The sequence below is a fragment of the Sturnus vulgaris genome, chromosome 26, assembly GCF_052056855.1.
Source record: "Sturnus vulgaris isolate bStuVul1 chromosome 26, bStuVul1.hap1, whole genome shotgun sequence".
Lineage (NCBI taxonomy): Eukaryota > Metazoa > Chordata > Aves > Passeriformes > Sturnidae > Sturnus > Sturnus vulgaris.
The window spans coordinates 836442-857136 of NC_142268.1; the positions used below are offsets into that span (position 1 = coordinate 836442).

The following is a 20695-nucleotide window of genomic DNA, read 5'->3' on the forward strand; positions in this document are numbered from 1 at the left end:
GAGGCGTGGCCTGTCGGGGCGTGGCTCGGGGGCGTGGCCCCGGAGAGGGAAGCGCGCGCGTTGATTGGGCGAGGCTCGCGGCGCGGCTCCGCCCTCCCCCGGCGCGGGGGAGTCACGTGACCCGGCGGCGGCGCCCGGCGCGGTGGACGCTGGAGGCCCAAGATGGCGGCGGAGCTGGTGGAGGCGAAGGTGAGGGAAGCGGCGCCGCCGCCCCGCCCGCGGGGCCCGGCCGGCACCGGGCGGCTCCCGACGCGGGGGGGACGGCGGGGGGCGGCGCTGTGAACCGTGGGGGCGGCGCTCCGGGGCCGTCCTCTCGCCTTTTTACCTTAGAGACTGCCCCGCCCCGGCCTCAGGGCCGCAGCCCCCACCGGACCTCCCGGGGCCGAACCGGGTTTTATTGGGCCGGCCCGCGGTGCTGCCCGCTCTCCTCGGGGCTGCCCTCATGCCGGGTCTATCCCGCTGATTCCCAGGATTAAGGATCGCTGGCGCTGCCCCCGAGCCCCCCGAGCCCGGTGCCGCTGCCCGCTCCAGGCGTGGGGCGGCTCGGTGCGGAGTGTCCGGCGGGCGGGGGTCCGGGAGCCGCCGGGACGGGCAGAGCTCGGGGGACAGGGGCGGCCGCAGGGCCCCTCTGGGATGGGGTGAAGCACATCCATGCTCGGAGTTGTGTTTCCAAGGCGGTTTGCGCCTCGCTTGAGGGGAGCGGGAGCTTTTCCCGTTCCCTCGGGATCCCGGTTCTGTGGGAGCCGGGGAGCGGCCGCTGCTCAGGGCGGTTGAGGAGCAACGGCAGCGGCCGGGGAGCGTTCCCTGGAAATGTTCACAAGGAACCGTTCCCTGCGAAAGCGTTCCCCGGCTCCTTGGCAGGGATGGCCGCAGGAATCCCATTGGGAGAGGCTTTTTTTGGGGGGTGCTGTGCCCTTCCCATGTAATTCCAGAGAGGGGGAATGCGCTTGCCAGGCATCGTGGTGGCCCCAGAGGGTTCCCACACGAGGGTTCCTGGGAGGAGGAACACCCAGCCCATGTGCTCTCCCTGCTCGCCCGGGGCACATCGAGCCCTCGCTTTGCTTTGTTTGGGGTTTCTTGTTGTGTTGCTGCTCCAATCTCATCATCCTGCTGGGCCTTAATTCCTTCAAAATGGAAACTCTGGGCTCCAGCTCCACTTTCCACCCCGAGAGTGGTGGGTGAGGTGCACTAGGAGCAATTGCCACAGTAGGAATTCCTGTCTCCAGTGCTCCTGGGATGCCCTGGTGCCTCCTGCTGCTGTGTCTTGATGAATTTATCTTTCCAAATGCACCTTTTATCCTCCAATCCCTCGGGGAGAACAACACTCTTCCCCATTTCCTAACACAGTTTAATGATCCTGGTGGGATTTGATCAGGCTTGATGATCCTGGAGGTCTTTCCCAATCTTAACGATCCTGGTTCTGTGTTTTAGTTGAAGAAAACTTGAGGCACAAAGTAAATTTCTCCAGGATTTCACAGGTGGTGTCTGGAGCAGCTCCAGAGCTCTGAAATCCTGACTTTGTGGCAATTAAACATCTTTTCTCTCTTCTTTATTCATCAGTCTTTTTTTCCCCTCATCAGGGATATTTTGGGACTCATCACGACTCCCAGAAGTTCTAACTACAGACAGTGACATAACAGCTTTTGGGTTTCCAGATTAAATGACATATGCAAGGGAAAAGGAGAAAATCAAATGGCATTTTCTCTCTCATCTAATTCCCACACATCCAAAAGTGGATGTGAAATGTTTCTGGAAACAGTTGTAGCTTTCTTAATTAAAAAAAAAAAAAAGAAGAAAAATCTATAGCTGGTTTATTCAAGGAAATGATAAGATTGTTAGATTATCTTTTATGCTTTCTTTTTAATTATTAATTCAAGAGTGGGGTAGAGGTTGGGGAATATCTGCTGGATCTTTGCTGCTGGATTTTTATTTTTTTTTTTTAGCGAGGTTCCTTCTTGAATTCCTATATTCCCCACAAGCCAGGAAGGATGTGGAGTGAATATATGTGGATATCTACCAAGTTTATTTCCAGGGCAACTGGTATTTTCCAACCCATGTACTTTATAATCTATTTTTGTTTCAATTTTAAGGCTGTTTGGTGTTTAGGGAACTGAAATGCCCAGCCTGGAGCTGTGGGTTGAGCAGGGACAATTCCTGGTTTCTGATGGGAAGTTGCCTTGTGACCTTTGACTCTACTCAGTTACAGGCCTGAACTTCCACAGGGAGGGAATTTTGGAAGGCTGAGCTGGGTTTTGCTGCTTATCAGACACTGAAATTGATCATTACAGTGTGACACCAAGGCTGGGATCTCAGGGAAATGCTGGGCATTGTTCTCCTGGGATCACACTGCTCTCTTTGATAATCTGAATATCATCCCATACTCTAAAATGTGTCTTTTTTTTTAAAGATCCTGTGGATATAGGGAGGATTCTGGAGGGGTTTTCCCATCCATCACCTCAGCCTCACCCAGCTCATACTGATTTTCTTCCTCTGCCTTGCCCTGACACCATTTGGGATGAAGTTTTCCACGTTTCTGTGGGAATTTTGGATGCCTCAGGCTGGTGAAGGAATTCATGAGCTCTTTCACAAGTGAGGCCTCTTGGTTTAGACTTTGAGGTCACTCCTTGATGATGCTTAGCATCTGTCAGAGTGATTTTTTTGAGTCATTTGATGACAGTGCCGGTGGTTTTGTCATTTAGGTGATATTTCAGTGAGTGATCTCTGTGTTTGTGTTGCTCAGACAAGAAATGGGAACCAAAATCAGGTGACAGCAGCGGGTTTGGGGGCTTTTTTTTTTTGAAAGATTTGGGGTCTTTGGACAGGTTCAGGGCCCTGTTTTTGGACAGGTTTGGGTCCTGTTTTTGGAGAGATTTGTGGGGTTTTTTGCACAAGTTTGGGGCCTGTTTTTGGACAGGTTTGGGGGGGGGTGGTCTTTCTTTGAGGGGGAATTTTTTTAATATCTTGCCTTATAAAGTAAGAACTAAACCTTTGCCTTTTATAACTATGAGAACATCTTTTAATTTTTTATCCCCCAGAACATGGTGATGAGTTTCCGAGTCTCAGATCTTCAGATGTTGCTGGGTTTTGTTGGCAGGAGTAAAAGCGGACTAAAACACGAACTAGTGACCCGAGCTTTGCAGCTGGTCCAGTTTGACTGCAGCCCCGAGGTGTTCAAGAAGATCAAGGAGCTCTACGAGACTCGCTACAACAAGAAAGGCTCGGACGTGGCGCAGCCGCCGGCGGGGGCGCCGCACCGGGCGGAGCCGCTGTCCCTGCACGCGTCCTACGAGCGCGGCAGCGCCGTGCCCCGGACTCTGCCCACCACCAACATCGACTACCCTGCCCTCTACGGAAAATACCTGAACGGACTGGGCAGGTTGCCCCCTAAAGTTGCCAAGCCCGAGGTTCGCTTGGTGAAGTTGCCCTTTTATACCACCCTGGACGAGTTGTTGAAGCCGACAGAGTTAGGTGAGGTTTTTGGTGGTTGGGTTTGGAAGGGTTTTGGGGTTTTGTTTTTTTTTTCTGAAGTCGTGTGGTACAGGAGGTTGATGGATGTGGTGGTGGGAATCCTTCTCTCTCTTCTCCTCTCTTCTCTCCTCTCTTCTCTTTCTCTTCTCTCCTCTCTTCTCTTTCTCTTCTCTCCTCTCTTCTCTTTCTCTTCTCTTTCTCTTCTCTCCTCTCTTCTCTTTCTCTTCTCTCCTCTCTTCTCTCCTCTCTTCTCTTTCTCTTCTCTCCTCTCTTCTCTCCTCTCTTCTCTCCTCTCTTCTCTTTCTCTTCTCTTTCTCTTCTCTTTCTCTTCTCTTTCTCTTCTCTTTCTCTTCTCTTTCTCTTCTCTTTCTCTTCTCTTTCTCTTCTCTTTCTCTTCTCTTTCTCTTCTCTTTCTCTTCTCTTTCTCTTCTCTTTCTCTTCTCTTTCTCTTCTCTCTCCCTTCTCTTTCTCCCCTCTCATACTCAGAATTTACAGAGGGATTTTTATCTCTGGGTTTGCCAGTGCTTAAGGTGGCTGATAAAAGAGAGAGAGCAACTTCTCACACAGAGGGAGAGGGGGAGAGCTTTCCAGCTAAAAGAGGAGAGATTCTGATGGGATATTGGGGAGCAATTCTTCCCTGTGAGGGTGAGGAGGCCCTGGCACAGGGAAGGAGAAGCTGTGGCTGCCCTGGCAGTGTCCAAGGCCAGGCTGGAGCAGCCTGGGACAGTGGAAGTTGTCCCTGCCTGTGGGATGGATCCTTCAGGTCCCTCCCGACCCAAATCCTGTGCTCCTGGGATTCTCCTCACACCTGCAATGTGGCACTTTGGGGTAGAACTTGGAAGCCCACCTTGTTTGGTTCCTATGGATTTTGGGGCTGTATTCTACACTAATGCTGCTGTTAGCACTAAAAATCCCTGGCCTGAAGCATCCTGTGGATAAAAGAGGGTGGCAACACCTCAGACTGGATTTTTGACTTTTTTTTTTTTTTGTGCTTGTCACAGTTATTTGTGTGTAGTGCTGTGTGTTTTGGTGGGGGTAACCAGTAAAACTGGAAGAAGAGCATTTCCCTGGGGTGTGGAGACTGATTTGTCGTTATTTTAGTTTGAAAAAACAAAGAATGCTGTTAACTGATGTTAAATGCAATGGTCTGATAGCAAATTCAGTGTGTCCAGAGAAGCTGTGCTCTGCTGAGTGTCTCATAAATTCATGTGGTAATGTCAGAATTCTCTACCAAATGATTCTACAACTCGAGCTGGTCTGGCTATGATGAAAAGATATTTGTTGTGGCTTGCAGGAAAAAAATAGGCAAATATTAGATTGTGCAGCAACAAAAAGAAAAAGGACTAATTAGTCAGATTTTCTATAATTTCTTCTTCATTTGAAGGCATTAATGCTGTGACAAAACAGCTGAGTGGTGACAGAGTCAAGCTCAAACGTTATAATTGTGTGGGGAATGGTTTGTTCAGTGTTAAATGTGTGTTAGTCAGCAATTCCAATGTGGCATTTTGAAGGAAAACAAATCTCCCAAGAGTTGGAAACATCCAGAGACAGAAGAGCCTGGATAACACTCCCTGGGATTACCAGATTTTGTTCTGGGTTGCCATTAAATGTCCCCTGCTCATTAAAATCAGTCTCTCCCCTGGGTCCCCTGGAGCCTTCCTGGCTGATTTTCCTGCTGCTGGCCCAGGTTTCTGTGGAGCCAGGAGCAGCTGGGCACCAGCAGATGTTTCTCACACCTGATCAGGTGCCCCGAGCTTGCACCTCTCAGCTTTTGGGTTTCTTTTCCAGCAGCAATTTAATTGTTGTCTAAAGGAAAAGGGAGCTGATATAAATGCAAAATAAACCGTGAGCAGCTTCTCACTTTTCCTCATCAGGTTTGCTTTGTCTTTGTGTGGCTGAACAATCAGCAGGACTCGGTTTAGGGGCAGTTTTTTAATCAGAAACATTAAAATTACTTTTTGTTGTTGTCCCTGTCAATCATCACTTGCTAAAATTACCTCGTGAAATGCTTGATTTTCTGCTGGTCTTTTCTGTCAGGAGATATTTGGATGGAAACTGGAATTAAACAAAAGTTCCATGAATATATATCTTCACTCTTACTTTCAAAACTTATTTTTGCAAGCTGCATTTGCATTTTCAAAGCAGAAAAGGGACCAAGGGGAAGCACCTGGAGTGGCCCAGGTTGTCACCAGCTCTTCCAAGAGCTGCTGAGGTTTTATCCTTCCCTCATCTCCTCTTTTTCATACAAAATGCACTTTCCTACCTCTGAAATCCCGTTGGCTTTTGAGCTACCATGCAATGGAAGCACCCAATTCTTGCTAAATTATTTTTTTTAAAAAAAACTGTTTTAGCATTTCCTCTTTGTGTTCCTCCCGTGGCTTTCAGCAGCTCAGGGTCTGAACTTTGCTTTAGAGGCACAAAAGTGAAAATAAAACATGTTTGGGTTGAAGTAAAGGTTGCGACAAAAATTTCCCACGTCTCAAGCTTCATTTTCCCCACATTAAATGCACTTGATCTTAAAATTATCAGCGTGCAAAAGGCCACAGTTAATGCTGGGTTCTTGTTAAGCCTCTCTGAGGGTGAGCTGCTGTCCCACCCTCAAGGTCAGGGGGTTGGAAGTCGTGTTTTGTCTCTTCCAGCTGCTTTTTGTGTTGCTTTTTTATTATCTGAGCTAATCTTTTTTTTTGTTGTTGTTGCTGGGGTTGTTTTCTTTCTTTTCCAGAACCCTCCTGCTCATTCTGGTTGGTTTTGGGCTTTTTGTGTCAGGCTCGGGTCTCGTCTTGGGCTTCTTGAGGATGTGGTCACACTGTGACACCACTGATGGCTCTTGAATTATTTGAGGGGAGGAAAAATAATAAATAAATTTAAAAAAAAAAAAAAGAGATAAATCCAATCCAATCCTGTGCTGGTTGTACTGAAGAGTGAGCAATTATTTTGGGGTGACTGTATGATGCCTGTATCCCCAAATCGTCTGTTCTGTTGGTGTTGAATATTAAATTCTGCAACTTTAAGACTGGTTCCTAAACCATGACAGCAATAAATGAGCAAAGCTCTTAATCAAAGCAGAATTACCAAAACAGGTGAAAACTGGAATTGTGGGGTGTGGGAGAAGACAAGACTTGGAGATAAACAGAGCATAACAATCACCTCGTGCTCGCTTTGATGGACACTCTTCCCTTCCCTCCTCAGTTCCACAGAATAATGAGAAGCTTCAGGAAAGTCCGTGCATTTTTGCATTAACACCAAGACAAGTGGAGCTGATCAGAAATTCCAGGTACTCCTCGTTGCTTATTAAACCAATCCAAGAAAATGCAGCTGCAGAATTCCACAATTCCTCTGTGTTCCCTGCCTGTGGAAGCTTTTGTTCTGTGCAAGGGAACGCAGGATTCGTGTGAGGAGGACACCAGGCTGCTCCTCATGGAAGGCAGAGAGCTCTGGGGGGAGTGGGAGCTGCAAATTCAACCGTGCAGCTCCTTCATTTTCACTTCGTGCTGCTCTCACCTCCCTCTGGGATGGTGCATTTGGGCAGGAAAAGGGGGAATGAAATCGTGGATGACCTAAATTCTGTGCCCTGAGTGTCTGCAGCCTTGCCTTTGCGTGGCAGGTTCAAAAAGCAGAGCGTGAGGCCGTTTGCATCTGAAAGGACCTTCCTTGGTGGGGAGGAGGCTGCAGGAGCTGCCCCAGGAAAACATCGGGATTAGGATTTACCCTGACCTCTGTCAAATGCAACTTTTGACTCAAACAAAGCCTCTCCTCAGAGCTGGCAGTGCAGGCAGGGAGGTTTCCTCTTAGCTGACCTGCTCCCTTCATGCAGAAGAATTCCTCCAAAAATTCAACATAAAACCTTTATAAATGTTTCTCTTTATCATAAAAAAAAGAGCTGGAGAAATAATTTTTTTTTTTTCTTTTTGTTATTTTGCCTCCTGGTAATATATCCTTGTTGTGTATTCCATTCCTTTCCTGATTCCAGTTAAAATCCTGGCAGGAATAGCCCTGATGGAGGTTGCAATATTCACACTGGGACCTTAATATTCAGTCCCTTGGTTTGCATGAGCAGCTTCAGCTGAATAATTAAACACAGAGAATCTTGAGCACTGTCAGGTAAACCTGACCTTAAAACCCAGTTTTTATAAATTCTCACAAATCACCAGAAGGCACCTGAAGAGTTTTAAAAACCCAGAGCAAAGCTGTAGGTTGGTGCATCAGGAAAAAAAAAATAATTACAGGACCATTGATATTTGCAGGGGGAATTGTACAATTTAAATAAAGTTCTGCGAGGTAATTTTTTAAAAGTCTATTAAAAAAAATTAGGAGCAACTAAAGTTCTTGAGTCTGGCAGCTGGTTTGGGTGATTTTTTGGGGGGGTAGGGATTTTTTTTTTTTTAATTTTTTTTTTTGCATAATTAATTTGAAGTTTCTGTTCTTTCATTTCCCAGGGAGTTGCAACCCGGTGTGAAATCGGTTCAGGTGGTGCTCAGGTAGGTCTGGACTGGGTTCATTGAACATCAGGGGCAGAGCAGGGGAGGAGGGAACGTTCCAGCACAACCCAGCAATTTCCAACCTGGATTTCATGGCTCCAGAGAGAATTCCCAGTGAACTTTTTGCTCACGGGAGCATCTTTTAAAAACTCCACTTTTGAACCTGGAGCGGAAACTGCAGAGCCTCACCTGGACTGGGCTCTGCTGAGGGATTGGGATTGGGATTGGGATTGGGATGGGAGCTGGGGATGTGCAGAGTGTTGGGATATTATGGGATGTGTCCTTTCTGCCCAGAATCTGCTACACAGACACCAGTTGCCCTCAGGAGGATCAGTACCCTCCCAACATCGCCGTCAAGGTGAACCACAGCTACTGCTCCGTGCCGGTGAGCACCGGGGGGTAGGGGGCAAATCTGGGGGGGAAACGTGTGCAGTTTGGGGGGAAATTGCTTTCCTGGAAGTGCACTGCTTAGCTTGATGCTAATTTCTTTATGGATTAGCCGTGTTGTTAATGAGCTGTTGTGTATAAAAGCTCGATCCTGTTTACTTTGTGCTCCAGGTGTATTCAGTTCCTTTCCCCCAACCCCATCCCTGAGACCTGAGTGGAATTTAATGGAGCTGATCAACAGATGTACCTTGAGTTAAAAAAATAAATCTCTCTATTTAATCTTCCTGCTCTAGGGCTACTACCCCTCAAACAAACCCGGGGTGGAACCCAAGAGGCCCTGCAGACCCATCAACCTCACCCACCTCATGTACCTGTCTGCAGCCACCAACCGCATCACGGTCACCTGGGGCAACTATGGCAAGGTGAGAGCCCAGGGAGAGCCCCCAGAGCTGCTCAGGCAGCCCCTGCAGAGCATCCTCCTCATCCTCTGCTTCCTCTTTCCCCAGAGCTACTCGGTGGGGCTGTACCTGGTGCGGCAGATGACCTCAGCAGAGCTGCTGCAGAGGTTGAAAACCATCGGCATCAAACACCCGGAGCTCTGCAAAGCACTGGGTGAGTGGCTCTGGAAGGGCCTGGCTGCAGCTTTGTTGGGGAATATCCACCACCACCACTCACACCTGTGCTTCCCTGCAGCTCTGTCAACCCCACTTTTTATCTGAACAGACTTGCTGAGCTGTGTGTGAGGTCACCCCCCGCCCCCAAGCCGTGGTTCTGGTGGCAGCTCTGTAGTTGGATTTAGGATTTGTGCCAGGTTCGTGTCGTGCCCGTGTCGTTGTGGCTGGAGGGGCTTCATGCCTTCGACCTGGGTCAGTATGAGCAGCATTCATCCTTGAGATTTCCAAAGGACATTTCTGGAGCGAGGGATCCTGGTGACAATGTCCTGCTGCCCTGGGAGTCCTTGGGGTGGCAGTGGGATGTCACCAGCAGCACTTTGATATGCCTTGAGAGCTGCAGAGAAGAGATGCTTATCCCAAACCACTCAGGTAAATCCTCCTGGTATGAGGGACATGTAAAACTTTACTGGAAATGAGGGGAAATTGCCTTTCCAAGGTGGAATCTGACTTGAAGTTCACGAGTGTGGAAGATTCCCGATTTTTTCATGTTGCTGGACAAAATCTTCTCACTGTTTCGTTCTGCCTGGGATCCTGATGGTCTTTAAAACTGTCCAGATCCTGGAGAACTCTTCCCAAGGATAAGAAACTGTCAGAGAATCCCAGGATAGTTTGGGTTGGAAGGACCTTAAATCCCATCCAGTGCCACCCCTGCCATGGCAGGGATATCTCCCACTGTCCCAGGCTGCTCCAAGCCCTGTCCAGCCTGGCCTTGCACATTCCAGGGATCCAGGGGCAGCCACAGCTGCTCTGGGCACTCTGTGCCAGGGCCTCCCCACCCTCACAGTCAGGAATTTCTCCTGCACATCTTCACCTCAATTTTTCCCCTCTTCAAGCCATTCCCCTTATCCTGTCACTCCATTTCCTGATGAAGAGCCAAGCCCCTTTCCAGCATCCCTGGAGCCCTTCCAGGGGCAGGAATGCTGCTGGGAGGTCTCCACTCAACCTTCTCTTCTCCAGGCTGAACTTCCTCAGCCTGTCAGTCTTGGAGGTGGATTGTAGTTCACAGGGAAGGTGATGGATGATTCCAGGTGAATCCAACCTGCAGGCACCTGGATTTTGGGCAGGGATCAGTTGTATTTGGTGACTTGAAATAAAACCAAATAAGAGCAATGTCTTATTTCAGCTCCTTTGTGTTTTCCTACTGGGAAGTTGTTTGGATATCCAGAACTGGCCAACCTGATGAGCTCCTAAACTTTGCTTTTCTAGCTGTGGTCTGCTCTGCAAATAATTCCCTGTCACTGAAGCTGCCCTTTGGCTTCAGTCACATCTCACTGCTGACTCATCTTCCTTTGCATACAATTCTGTAGAAGTTAATACAGGAACATTATGTGAGAACAGATCGTGGCTTTGGATCCAAAATCCTGATGAGGAGATCCTAGGAAATTCTCCTTCCCATGTCTCCCAGTAATTGATGCACAGAGAAGGCTCTGACAAAGAACTTCATAAAAAATTAAGCTTGGATGAAAAGGCTCCTAATGTGAGGAAAACAAGCCCAAATCTTGTAATCTCCTGGGAATTTCACATCTGAGAAGTCACTCTCTAATTAAAGCTGGGTGTTGCAGAGCTGCATGTAGCCTCATTGTCTGGAGACATCTTGTTATGATCTGAAAAGGTCAAGAGAATTGGTTCACTTGCTCCAAAGAAAAACAGTGATGGAAGTGTCAGAGGCAGTTGCAGACATCGGTGGGAGCAGCAGCTCCTCCTCAGGACTTGGGGGAGCAGTTCAAAGCTCGTTTGGTTGATTTTTGCACCTTGATGTGGGACCTGCCCATCTGCTGCTTGCTTTGGTTTCCCTGCTGCTCCTCTGGCTTTTCCTTTCAGGCTGCAGAAGCAGGGGCAGGATTCCTCCTTCCTGAAACATCTGATTTTTCCCAGGCCTGTGCTGGGTGCCTGCTGTGCCTGGTTTTGCATGGCTGCCTTGCTCTGAGCTGTTTGCCTGGCTACCTCTGGGCCTGTTGTGGTTCCCGTGGAATGTTCTGGAATGAAGGAGGTGGCCAGCACAGCAGTGCTGAGAGGATGCTCAGGACAACCTGATGGGAAAAGGATGGGTTGTGTTTCCCCTCTCAGTTTGCTCACTTTTGGGGGATTTGCTCTGAACTGGAAGTGCCCGTGGGGAGACCTTTCCCCCCATCCTGCTGCCCCAGAGCTCAGGAGGGAATAAACCTCACCATGCCCAGGAATCCATGTGCTCATTCCCTCCCTGGCAGGGAAAATGATCCACACACACCCCAGGGCTGGGGTCAGCTGCTTCCCCTGTGCTGCCAAGGGCTGAGTTTTGTTAAATGTTGTGTCTTCTGCTCTGCCTGCAGTGAAAGAGAAGCTACGCCTGGACCCCGACAGTGAAATCGCCACCACCGGTGTCCGAGTGTCCCTCATCTGTCCGGTGAGTCCCTGCAGGCTCCTCATGGAACTGCACTTCGGGTTGGAAGGGAATTTAAAACCACCCAGTGCCACCCCTGCCATGGCAGGGACACCTCCCACTGCTCCAGGCTGCTCCAAACCCTGGCCTTGGGCACTGCCAGGGATCCAGGGGCAGCCACAGCTGCTCTAGGCACCCTCACAGCCAGGAATTCCTTCCCAGTGTTCCCTCTGGCAGTGGAAAGCCATTCCCTGTGTCCTGTCCCTCCATCCTTTGTCCCTCCAGCTCTCCTGGAGCCCCTTCAGCTCCCCCAGTTTGCTCCAGAACCGAGGAGCTCCAGCTCTTATTTTAATCTGATTTTGTCAAGAACCCAAACCATACTCCCAGAGCAGCTTTGCAAACTCCCAAATGTTTTTTCCTTCTGAGGGGATCTGGGGGTTCCTTGCCACCATTCCTGGCTGATGCTCTGCTCTCTGGTCCCACAGCTGGTGAAGATGCGCCTGTCGGTGCCGTGCCGGGCCGAGACCTGTGCACACCTGCAGTGCTTTGATGCCGTCTTCTACCTACAGATGAATGAGAAAAAGCCCACATGGATGTGCCCTGTGTGTGACAAACCTGCCCCCTACGACCAGCTCATCATTGATGGGTGAGTTTTGCACCTCTCTGCACCTTTCCCCTTCCCCACTGGGTGCAGCATCTAGATCTTGGTTGAAGTTCGTGTTGAAACTGTTGAAAGTTTATTCTGCTGGTGCATAATATTCTGGTTTCGGTGTTTTGATGTGTTAGAGCAAGTGGGAATGTGCTGGGAGGGAACAGGTTTGTGGTGCAGCACTTTCAGGGTGAGTTTGGAAGCAGCTTTGTGGTCCCCAAATGCTGGGAGCCTTCCGTGGATTGGGACCACCAGCATCCTCGTGGTGCTGGCCAAGGACTGGTAGAACAACACACGTGGTTCCTGCCTGCTGGGAAATGATCTCCACCCTCGTGGCTGCGTGCTTGGCCTCCACTGCAAGTTCCCTCAAGAGCAGGGAGAGTTTGGAGCAGTGTTTGGGGTGCCTCCAGCTGCCCTGGCACAGGGAAGTGAGCAGACCAGTCTGTTCCCAGCCCCACCGAGGCTTCCTGGAGCGTCGCTGCCTTTGTGGGCCCTGGGCAGATCCAGGAGCTGTGGCTTTCCAGGCAGCCTGGAGCAGCCTCAGCACAGATAACCTGTTTGCTTTGTCCCCTGGCCAACCCTGACAGGAAAATCCAGTTCCTTGGAGATCTCTGACAGGGGAGACACGAAGGGGAAGCTGCGAGGGGTTGGATTGTGGAACCCCCACGGGTCAGCCGTGCCCGTGTCCTGCACCAGGAGGAGCAGGGTGTCCCTGGGGAAGGCTCAGCAGGCTTTTGTCCCCTGCTCAGGGCTGGGTTTGATGCCAGTTCTGTGGGATGAAGCCTTTCCCAGATTCCCTGGAAGTGAGAGAGGGAAGCTGGCACTCAGCTGGGTGCTGGGAGTCAGGGAAGAGCCGGAGGCTCCCATGGGAGGGAGGTGGTTGGTCAGGTCTGGGATCCTCAGGGCCTTGTCAGCTTTTTGGGAGCTGCAGCTTGGTGGTTGCTGTGCTGCTGATGGGATTGGCTGTGGGAACAGTTCCTGCAGGAGCTGGGGAAAGCTGAAACTCTCCCACTGCCACAAAGCTTTCCTGACCTTGGAAGTCTTTCCATTAGCAGTTCTCCTTCCTTCTGAAGGAAAATTCCCAAGTCCAGGAGGGAGCGAGGCCTGGCAGAGCAGCATTTCCAAATAAACATCCCAGGCCAACGGTGGGACACAGGGAATAAAGCAAGTCTCCAGTTTCTCTGGAATCAGGGCCTCATTCCAGGTGGATTTCCATGGTTTCATGGTGTTCCTGTTGCAGGAATGTTGTTCTGGTGGCTGCTGTGGAGATTTGGGAAATAGAACTGGGAAGGAAGGGAAGTGCTGCTTGTTGGATTGCCAAGTTCCTGATGCCAAAGGATATCTCACCTTTTGCTAAAGCCTCTCTGGGAATGTCCCTGGGAATGTCCCATGGGATGGGGCAGCACTGCAAGCAGTGCCTGGGAAACTGGGTGAAGAGGCAAAACTGTCTTTAATTGCAGCTAATTAAGGACGTAGTTGATGGTTTGGGTGCATGGACAGGAAGGGCTGGGATGGATTTGCACTGTCAGAACCTGCACTGGTTTTATGGGGAATAAAGTCCATGACTCCAAGGGCTCTCAGCTCAGGAGCCAGCAGCAGATTCCTTTTCACTGCAGGGTCACTGCACACACCCTGCTCCTTGCCAGGGCTGTGACAGCTCCTCCTGTCCCCTCTGCAGGCTCCTGTCCAAGATCCTGACAGAATGTGAAGATGCAGATGAGATTGAGTACCTGGTGGATGGCTCCTGGTGCCCCATCCGAGCCGAGAAGGAGAGGAGCTGCAGCCCCCAGTGCCCAATCCTGGTTCTAGGTGAGAAAGTCTGGAAACCCCTGGGGGGAAATCACTGAGTTCCAAATGGTTTGGGTTGGAAGGGACCTGCAGGATCACCCAGTGCCACCCTCTGCCATGGGCAGGGACACTTCCCACTGTCCCAGGCTGCTCCAAGCCCTGTCCAGCTGGCCTTGGGCACATCCAGGGGCAGCTGTGCCAGGGAAGAATTTCTCCCCAATATTCCCTGTGGCAGTGGAAGCCATTCCCTGTGTCCTGTCCCTCCATCCCTTGTCCCCAATCCCTCTCCAGCTCTCCTGGAGCCCCTTTGAGCTCTGGAAGTTGCTCTGAGCTCTCTCTGGAGCCTTCCCTTGTCCAGGCTGAGTGGACAGGAGTGGTTCCAGCTCCTTCTCCTCCCTCAGGTTCCTCGGAGGTGAACGGGCTCCTGGCCACGCCCAACGGCACCGGCGAGAACGGCAAAGCCCCGGCGGATGTTGTGGATTTAACACTGGACAGCTCATCCTCGGAGGAGGACGAGGAGGAGGATGAGGAGGAGGATGATGATGATGAGGGACCCCAGCCCAAACGACGCTGCTCTTATGAGAAAGGTTTAGTCTCTGCCTGCTGACTGCAGCCACGGCTCGGAATTCCCAACGGACAGACTTGAATACTCTGGTGCTTATTAAACTGGAGGAGGGGGAGAAACGTCCTCTCCCACCTCATCTCCCTCCCTCCCTCATCTCCTGTGACTTTCCTATTCCAAATTACTCATTAAAACGAGAGAGAAAAAAGAAAAGAAAAAAAAAAAAAACAAAAAACGAAAAAAACGACACAAACAAAACAAAAACCATTGAGCTGCTTCTTGGTTGGAAAACGACCCCACTCAGAGCCTGACCCTGAACTGGAGCCTGAAGTAAAGAAAAGTGTCTTAAGCCAGGCAGGATCCTCCCTCACCTGGATCCCAGGATCGGGGGAGCTCCCCTGCACACCTCCAGGACACCCACCCCTGCATCTCCAAAGCCGTGTGCAGTTTGATCCTCTTGTTAATTAACCATTCCTTAATTAATCTAAAGGTTTTGCTGGACGTGTGAGTCCGGGGCGGGGCGGGAGGGGGGTGTGTGGGGAGGGGGTCTCGGGGTGGGGGTTGTATAACCCAGGATTAGAGAAGGGGGGGGGGTTTGTAGGGTGGGGCTGGGGGCATGGGGTGCCAGGGGGGGACATGTCTGGATGGAAGCACTGTTCTAGCTCGGAGCTCCAGCAGCTCTGCACCTCATGTAAAGAGACACGTTTGGAATTTTAACCTAATCCCAAGGGAAGTGTAGAGATTTGTGCAGTAGTGACTCGTTTTAGTTGAGCAGAAGCCATGGGGGGGTGGGGGGTGGGAGGGGGGGGCTCGAACCACAGATCTGTTGTATTTTTGAAGTGCAATAACTTTGGTGTTTTTGAAGACTGACAAGGGCTGCGCATTCCCTTTTCATTGAGGTTGGTTCTGGAGGCGGCGGCCGTGACCTGCAGGGGACCCCAGACCTGGGGACAGTCACAGTGACCTGCAGGGGACAGTGACAGTGACCTGCAGGGGACCCCAGACCTGGGGACAGTCACAGTGACCTGCAGGGGACACTGACAGTGACCTGCAGGGGACCCCAGACCTGGGGACAGTCACAGTGACCTGCAGGGGACACTGACAGTGACCTGCAGGGGACCCCAGACCTGGGGACAGTCACAGTGACCTGCAGGGGACCCCAGACCTGGGGACACTGACAGTGACCTGCAGGGGACCCCAGACCTGGGGACACTGACAGTGACCTGCAGGGGACACTGACAGTGACCTGCAGGGGACCCCAGACCTGGGGACACTGACAGTGACCTGCAGGGGACCCCAGACCTGGGGACAGTGACAGTGACCTGCAGGGCACCCCAGACCTGGGGCCAGTCACAGTGACCTGCAGGGGACACTGGCAATGACCTGCAGGCCACCCCCAGACCTGGGGACACTGGCAGTGACCTGCAGGCCCCCCCACACCTGGCACATGAGCAGGAGCAGGGCAGGGGGGTCCTTCCAGAAGATGCCGGCTGGGGGAATCTCAGTTTTTAGCCAACTACCTCGGTAACTCCAATTCAGGTTTCTTTGGGTCCCGACCCGTCCCGGGCGGGTGCGAGGGCAGGGCCCGGGCGCTGCCGCCGCTCCGGCCCCTCCACTTCTCTGTCCCAGCCTTTGGCCCCAGAGCCAAAGCTCCTCCTGTGCTCTTTGGTGGCAAAAACGTTGTTGCTTTTTTGAGTTTGCGAAGCGTCACCTTTTTAACTTTGTCTTGGAGAGTTTCTGTCCCGGCCTCTGCGTCAGCTCTGCTGTTCCCACTGGCTCCTCCCGGCTCTGGTTTGCTCTGGACCTCGCTGGCTTTTCCCCCCGGAGCTCAGGATAAGCTCAGGATAAGCTGGGCCTGGCCCTGGGCTGGGTGAGGAGCAGGGGGGATGTTCCTGTGCCCGGTGCTGGGCTGAGATTCCCCCCTGAGGGTCTTGGTGTTGCTGGGCACTGCCAGACCCCAAACCCTCCTTTCCTTCCTTCCTTCATCCCTCTCTGAGTGTCCCAAAACCCTCTAACCCCCTTCATCCCCACCCTCAGGGTACCCCAAACCCTCCAAATCCTCCCTCCATCCCTCACCCCAGCAGCCAGGGGGGCACAGAGGGGGGGTGCTGGTGCCTTTCCCAGCCCCTCACTCCAGAAAATTCCACACGTGGCCAATCCCACCCGGAGGGAAAAGCCCCCGAGGTCCAGCCAGAGCTGCCCCAAATCCTCCTTGGCTACTTGCCCAATTCGAGGAGGGGTCCCCTGCCAGCTTGGGGGCACCTCTCCCAAACCCCCATCTCCCAGGTGGGCTGGGGGGTCCCTGAGCCCCTGTGGGAGGGGGATTCTCCATTCTCCTCCCATTCCTGCCTGGCTGGGTTGTGTCCCCAGCCCTGCAGGGTGAGGGGGGTGGCGATGAAGCCCCCCAGGTGTGGCAGGGGGGGCCTGGAGCAGCTCCTGCTCCTTCTCCCACAGGGACACCTGCACTTGGTGGCCCCAGGCTTTGCTTTTCCTTCTCTTTCCTGGCTGTAAGCAATATGTTTTCAGGTTGAAATGGGGGTGGGGGTGGGAAAAGGGGGATGAAAACAACTGAAAAAAAAAAAAAACCCGGGTAGAGCTCCCAAATTAATTTTACTGTACAAACTTCTGTGCTCGCGGCCCTGGCTGCACAGTAGCTTTAGAGTCCACTTGTTTTCCTAATATTTTTATTCTAATTTAATTGCTTTTAAATTTTCCAGGCCAAGCAACTGTTTGGAAACGCCATGCTTGTTTTAGTGCTTTCTGTTGGAGTTGGCCAGCTCTTCCTGTACATATGTTGGTTTTATTTTTTTTTTTCTTATATCCTGTTTTTTTTTCTTCTTTGTTTTGTAAAGAGAAGAGAAAAAAAAAAACAAAACAAACAAAAAAAAAGAAAATTATTTTTCTTTCCCTCAGTACACATTCTTCAAATTATAGTGTTTGTTAAATAAAATGAAAGATTTACATTTAATTGTGTCAGCTTGTTGGGATTTCTGACCCCGGGATCTCCCTGGGCTCTTCAGGATTTCCCCAGGATCTTCTCCCAGGGGCTCCCAAGGATCTCACTCAGCATCCCCAAGATCTTACCGGGGAAAATCTTCCCCCAGGGCCTCCCCAACTTTCCTGGGGTCACCAGGAGCTTCCCCAGGATCTCCCTGAGCTCCTCAGGATCTCACCAGGATCCCCAGGATCTCCAGAGGGTCCCCAGGATCACTCCCAGCTCACCCCAAAATCAGACCAGGGGATTTTCCTGCGTGACAGGAGGGTCCTGGAGCAATCCCAGGATTTCCCTGAACATCCCAGGATCACCCCAAACAGAGCCTGGAGGGTTCTGGGGCAACCCCAACCCCCTCTGGGTTCTCCCCCGGGTTTTGGGGGGCAGCCAGACCCCCGGGCACCCCCCAGCCCCGGCCCCACGGGCACCTCCTCGGTGCCACTTTGAATTCCTCCACCTCCAGCGGATTAATCATTTTATTTATGAGGCTTAAGGGCCCAAATCCCGTTAAAGCCGGGGCTTTGCCAGATAAACAGCCCGCTTTGGGGGCAGCTCGTTTGTGAAAACACAATTAGCAAACCCCGTAATCTGCACTAATTACCGGGCCATGAGCGCCGGCACTTGCCGGCAGCACCTGCACCATGGGGGACAGGAGGGACACGAGTGGGGACACGAACGGGGACACGAACGGGGACACAGCTCCTGCACCCCGGCGCCCACCCGGAGCCTCCTTCACCATCGAGTTCCTGCTGTCGGGGCAGGGGGACGGGGCCGCCCCCAGCCCGGAGCCCCCAGCCCGGAGCCCCCCGGCCGCCCCCCGGCCCCCGCCCGAGCCCGGGGACAAACCAGCCCAGTCCTACATCGCCCTCATCTCCACCGCCATCCTCTCGTCCCCCGAGAAGAAGCTGCTGCTCTCCGACATCTACCAGTGGATCATGGACAACTACCCCTACTTCAAGAACAAGGTGAGTGAGGAGGGGCTGGGGGGCTGGGGGCGTTTCCTGGGGATTTTTTCTTCCCCAATTTCCAGGGTTTGGGGTTGCTGTGGGCTGGGCTGGGGAACTCTGCTGAGCGGATCCGTCAGGATCCATCCGTGGTGTTCAGCCCTTGCTGCTGCCGGGGTCGGGGTCTCCGGGCTCCTTTCGGTGTTGGCTGACCCCAATCCATCGGGAAAACTCCCGTGGAACCCGGGGATGGTTTCTCCAGGGACTGGGGTGGGTGCAGCGGGGCTGGGGGCTCGGCCTGAGTGACCCCTGTGGGCCTGACTGGGCCTGAGTGACCATTTTGGGTCCGATTGACCCCTCAGGGCCTGACTGACCCCTGTGGGCCTGAGTGACCCCTTCAGACCTGACTGACCCTTCTGGGCCTGACTGAGTGACCCCTCTGAGCCTGAGTGACCCCTGTGGGCTTGTCTGGGCCTGAGTGACCCCTTTGGGTCCGACTGACCCCTTTGGACCTGGCTGGACCCCTCTGGGCCTGAGTGACCCCTCAGGGCCTGACTGAGTGACCCCTGTGGGCCTGTCTGGGCCTGAGTGACCCCTTTGGGTCCGACTGACCCCTTTGGACCTGGCTGGACCCCTCTGGGCCTGAGTGACCCCTCAGGGCCTGACTGAGTGACCCCTGTGGGCCTGTCTGGGCCTGAGTGACCCCTTTGGGTCCGATTGACCCCTGTGGGCCTGAGTGACCCCTGTGGGCTTGTCTGGGCCTGAGTGACCCCTCAAGGCCTGAGTGACCCCTCAGGGCCTGAGTGACCCCTTTGGGTCCTATTGACCCCTGTGGGCCTGAGTGACCCCTCTGGACACAGGAGAAGAGCTGGCGCAACAGCGTCCGCCACAACCTGTCCCTGAACGAGTGCTTCGTCAAGGCCGGGCGCAGTGACAACGGCAAAGGCCATTTCTGGGCCATCCACCCCGCCAACCTGGAGGACTTTGCCAAGGGCGATTACCACCGGCGGCGAGCCCGGCGCCGCGTCCGCAGGTCAGGGGGGCTCGGGGGGCTCGGGAGGGGCTCTGGGGGTCTCCCCAGGGAAGGGTTCGGGTCCCCGCTCTGACCCCGTGCTCTGTTTCCCCTCGCAGGGTGAACGTCGGCTACTTCCACCCCTACGCCCTGTACGGGCTGGGCTGCTGCTGCCCCTGCTGCCCCCCGCGCCCCCCAGGGCCCCCCCTGGCCCTGCCCAGGGTCCCCCAGTGTCCCCCACCATGGGGCTGGGGGCGGCTTCCAGTGCCCCGGGGCTCTGTGCCCCTCCTACCCCGGGGTCCCTTCCTGTGACCCTCCTGTCCCAGGGCTCTGTGACTCCGGGGTCCCTTCCTGTGACCCCCTGTCCCACGGCTCTGTGCCCCTCCTGTCCTGGGGTCCCTTTCTGTGACCCCCCCTGTCCCAGGGTCCTTTCCTGTGACCCCCCTACCCCACGGTCCCTTTTTGTGACCCCCCTGTCCCATAGCTCTGTGCCCTTCCTGTCCCGGGGTCCCTTTTTGTGACCCCCCCGGGACCCTCTGGATGTGTCACCTACTCCAGGTGTCCCAAAAGTCACCCCTGGGTGTCCCCTGGCACCCATTCTCATTCCTGCTGTCTCCATGTCCCCACTCCGTGTCCCCCCGTGCTGTCACCCTCCCAGTGTCCCCCCACAAACAGCACTGGGAACACTGGGAGGGGACACTGGTGACCCCCCCACCCTTTCCCCACTGAGGGAAACTGAGGCACGACCCCAAATTGTCACCGTTCCCCCCATCCCTCCCCCCTTTACACGCACACTCAGGCACATATGGGGCTTAAACCCTGCAGCGCTGCCCTAATTATTCCCTTACTAATTGTCCCTGACGCCCCTAATGAAAATCGCGGCTCCAGGTGTTAAGTGGCATTAGGGCGTCTCGCTAAGAAAGACGAGCCGGCCACTAAATCCCGGGATAAAGCCGGCAAGCCCCGCTCGCGGCCCGGACTGGGCAGATTATGACACAAATTAATCCCCTGGCATCGGCCGTGCCCCTCGGGGGGCCGGGCTGGCCCTGGCCGGAGGGGACATCGCCATTTGGGACATTTTGGGGGCGATTTTTTTTAATTTTTTAATTTTTTTTTTTTTGTTGGTGTGTGTGTGGGGTCATCCCGCGCGTTGCGCTGGTTTGGGGTGGTCGCGCTGGGTATTTTGGGGAGGGGGTTTGGGGAGAAGGGGGGGGACACCCCAAACCTGTGCCTGGAGGAGCCTTAAACCGCGGCCATCTGTCCCCAAACGCGATTAGGGGACACCCCCTAATCCACCCCCCCCCCGGGCTTAATGGGGCCGGGGACACTGGGCAGACTGGGGAGGCACTGGGGGGCACTGGGGGGGCACTGGGGGGGCACTG

General features: G+C 53.3%; 2 protein-coding genes across 2 annotated transcripts; both read left to right on the forward strand.

Moving 5' to 3' along the window:
* The first annotated feature begins 84 nt into the window (after positions 1–84).
* Positions 85–14705, forward strand: PIAS4 (protein inhibitor of activated STAT 4). Its single transcript, XM_014887193.2, has 11 exons — positions 85–189; positions 3036–3468; positions 6658–6742; positions 7905–7946; positions 8241–8331; positions 8627–8755; positions 8840–8945; positions 11317–11390; positions 11852–12012; positions 13694–13824; positions 14205–14705. The coding sequence occupies exons 1-11, from the start codon at positions 163–165 to the stop codon at positions 14408–14410; spliced, it is 1485 nt and encodes a 494-aa protein (XP_014742679.2). The 5' UTR covers positions 85–162; the 3' UTR covers positions 14411–14705.
* Positions 14706–17998: 3293 nt separating this feature from the next.
* LOC148221182 (forkhead box protein L2-like) lies at positions 17999–19627 on the forward strand. Its single transcript, XM_088178976.1, has 3 exons — positions 17999–18322; positions 19162–19334; positions 19433–19627. Exons 1-3 carry the CDS (start codon positions 17999–18001, stop codon positions 19623–19625), a joined length of 690 nt encoding a protein of 229 aa, XP_088035102.1. The 3' UTR covers positions 19626–19627.
* Positions 19628–20695: the final 1068 nt, after the last annotated feature.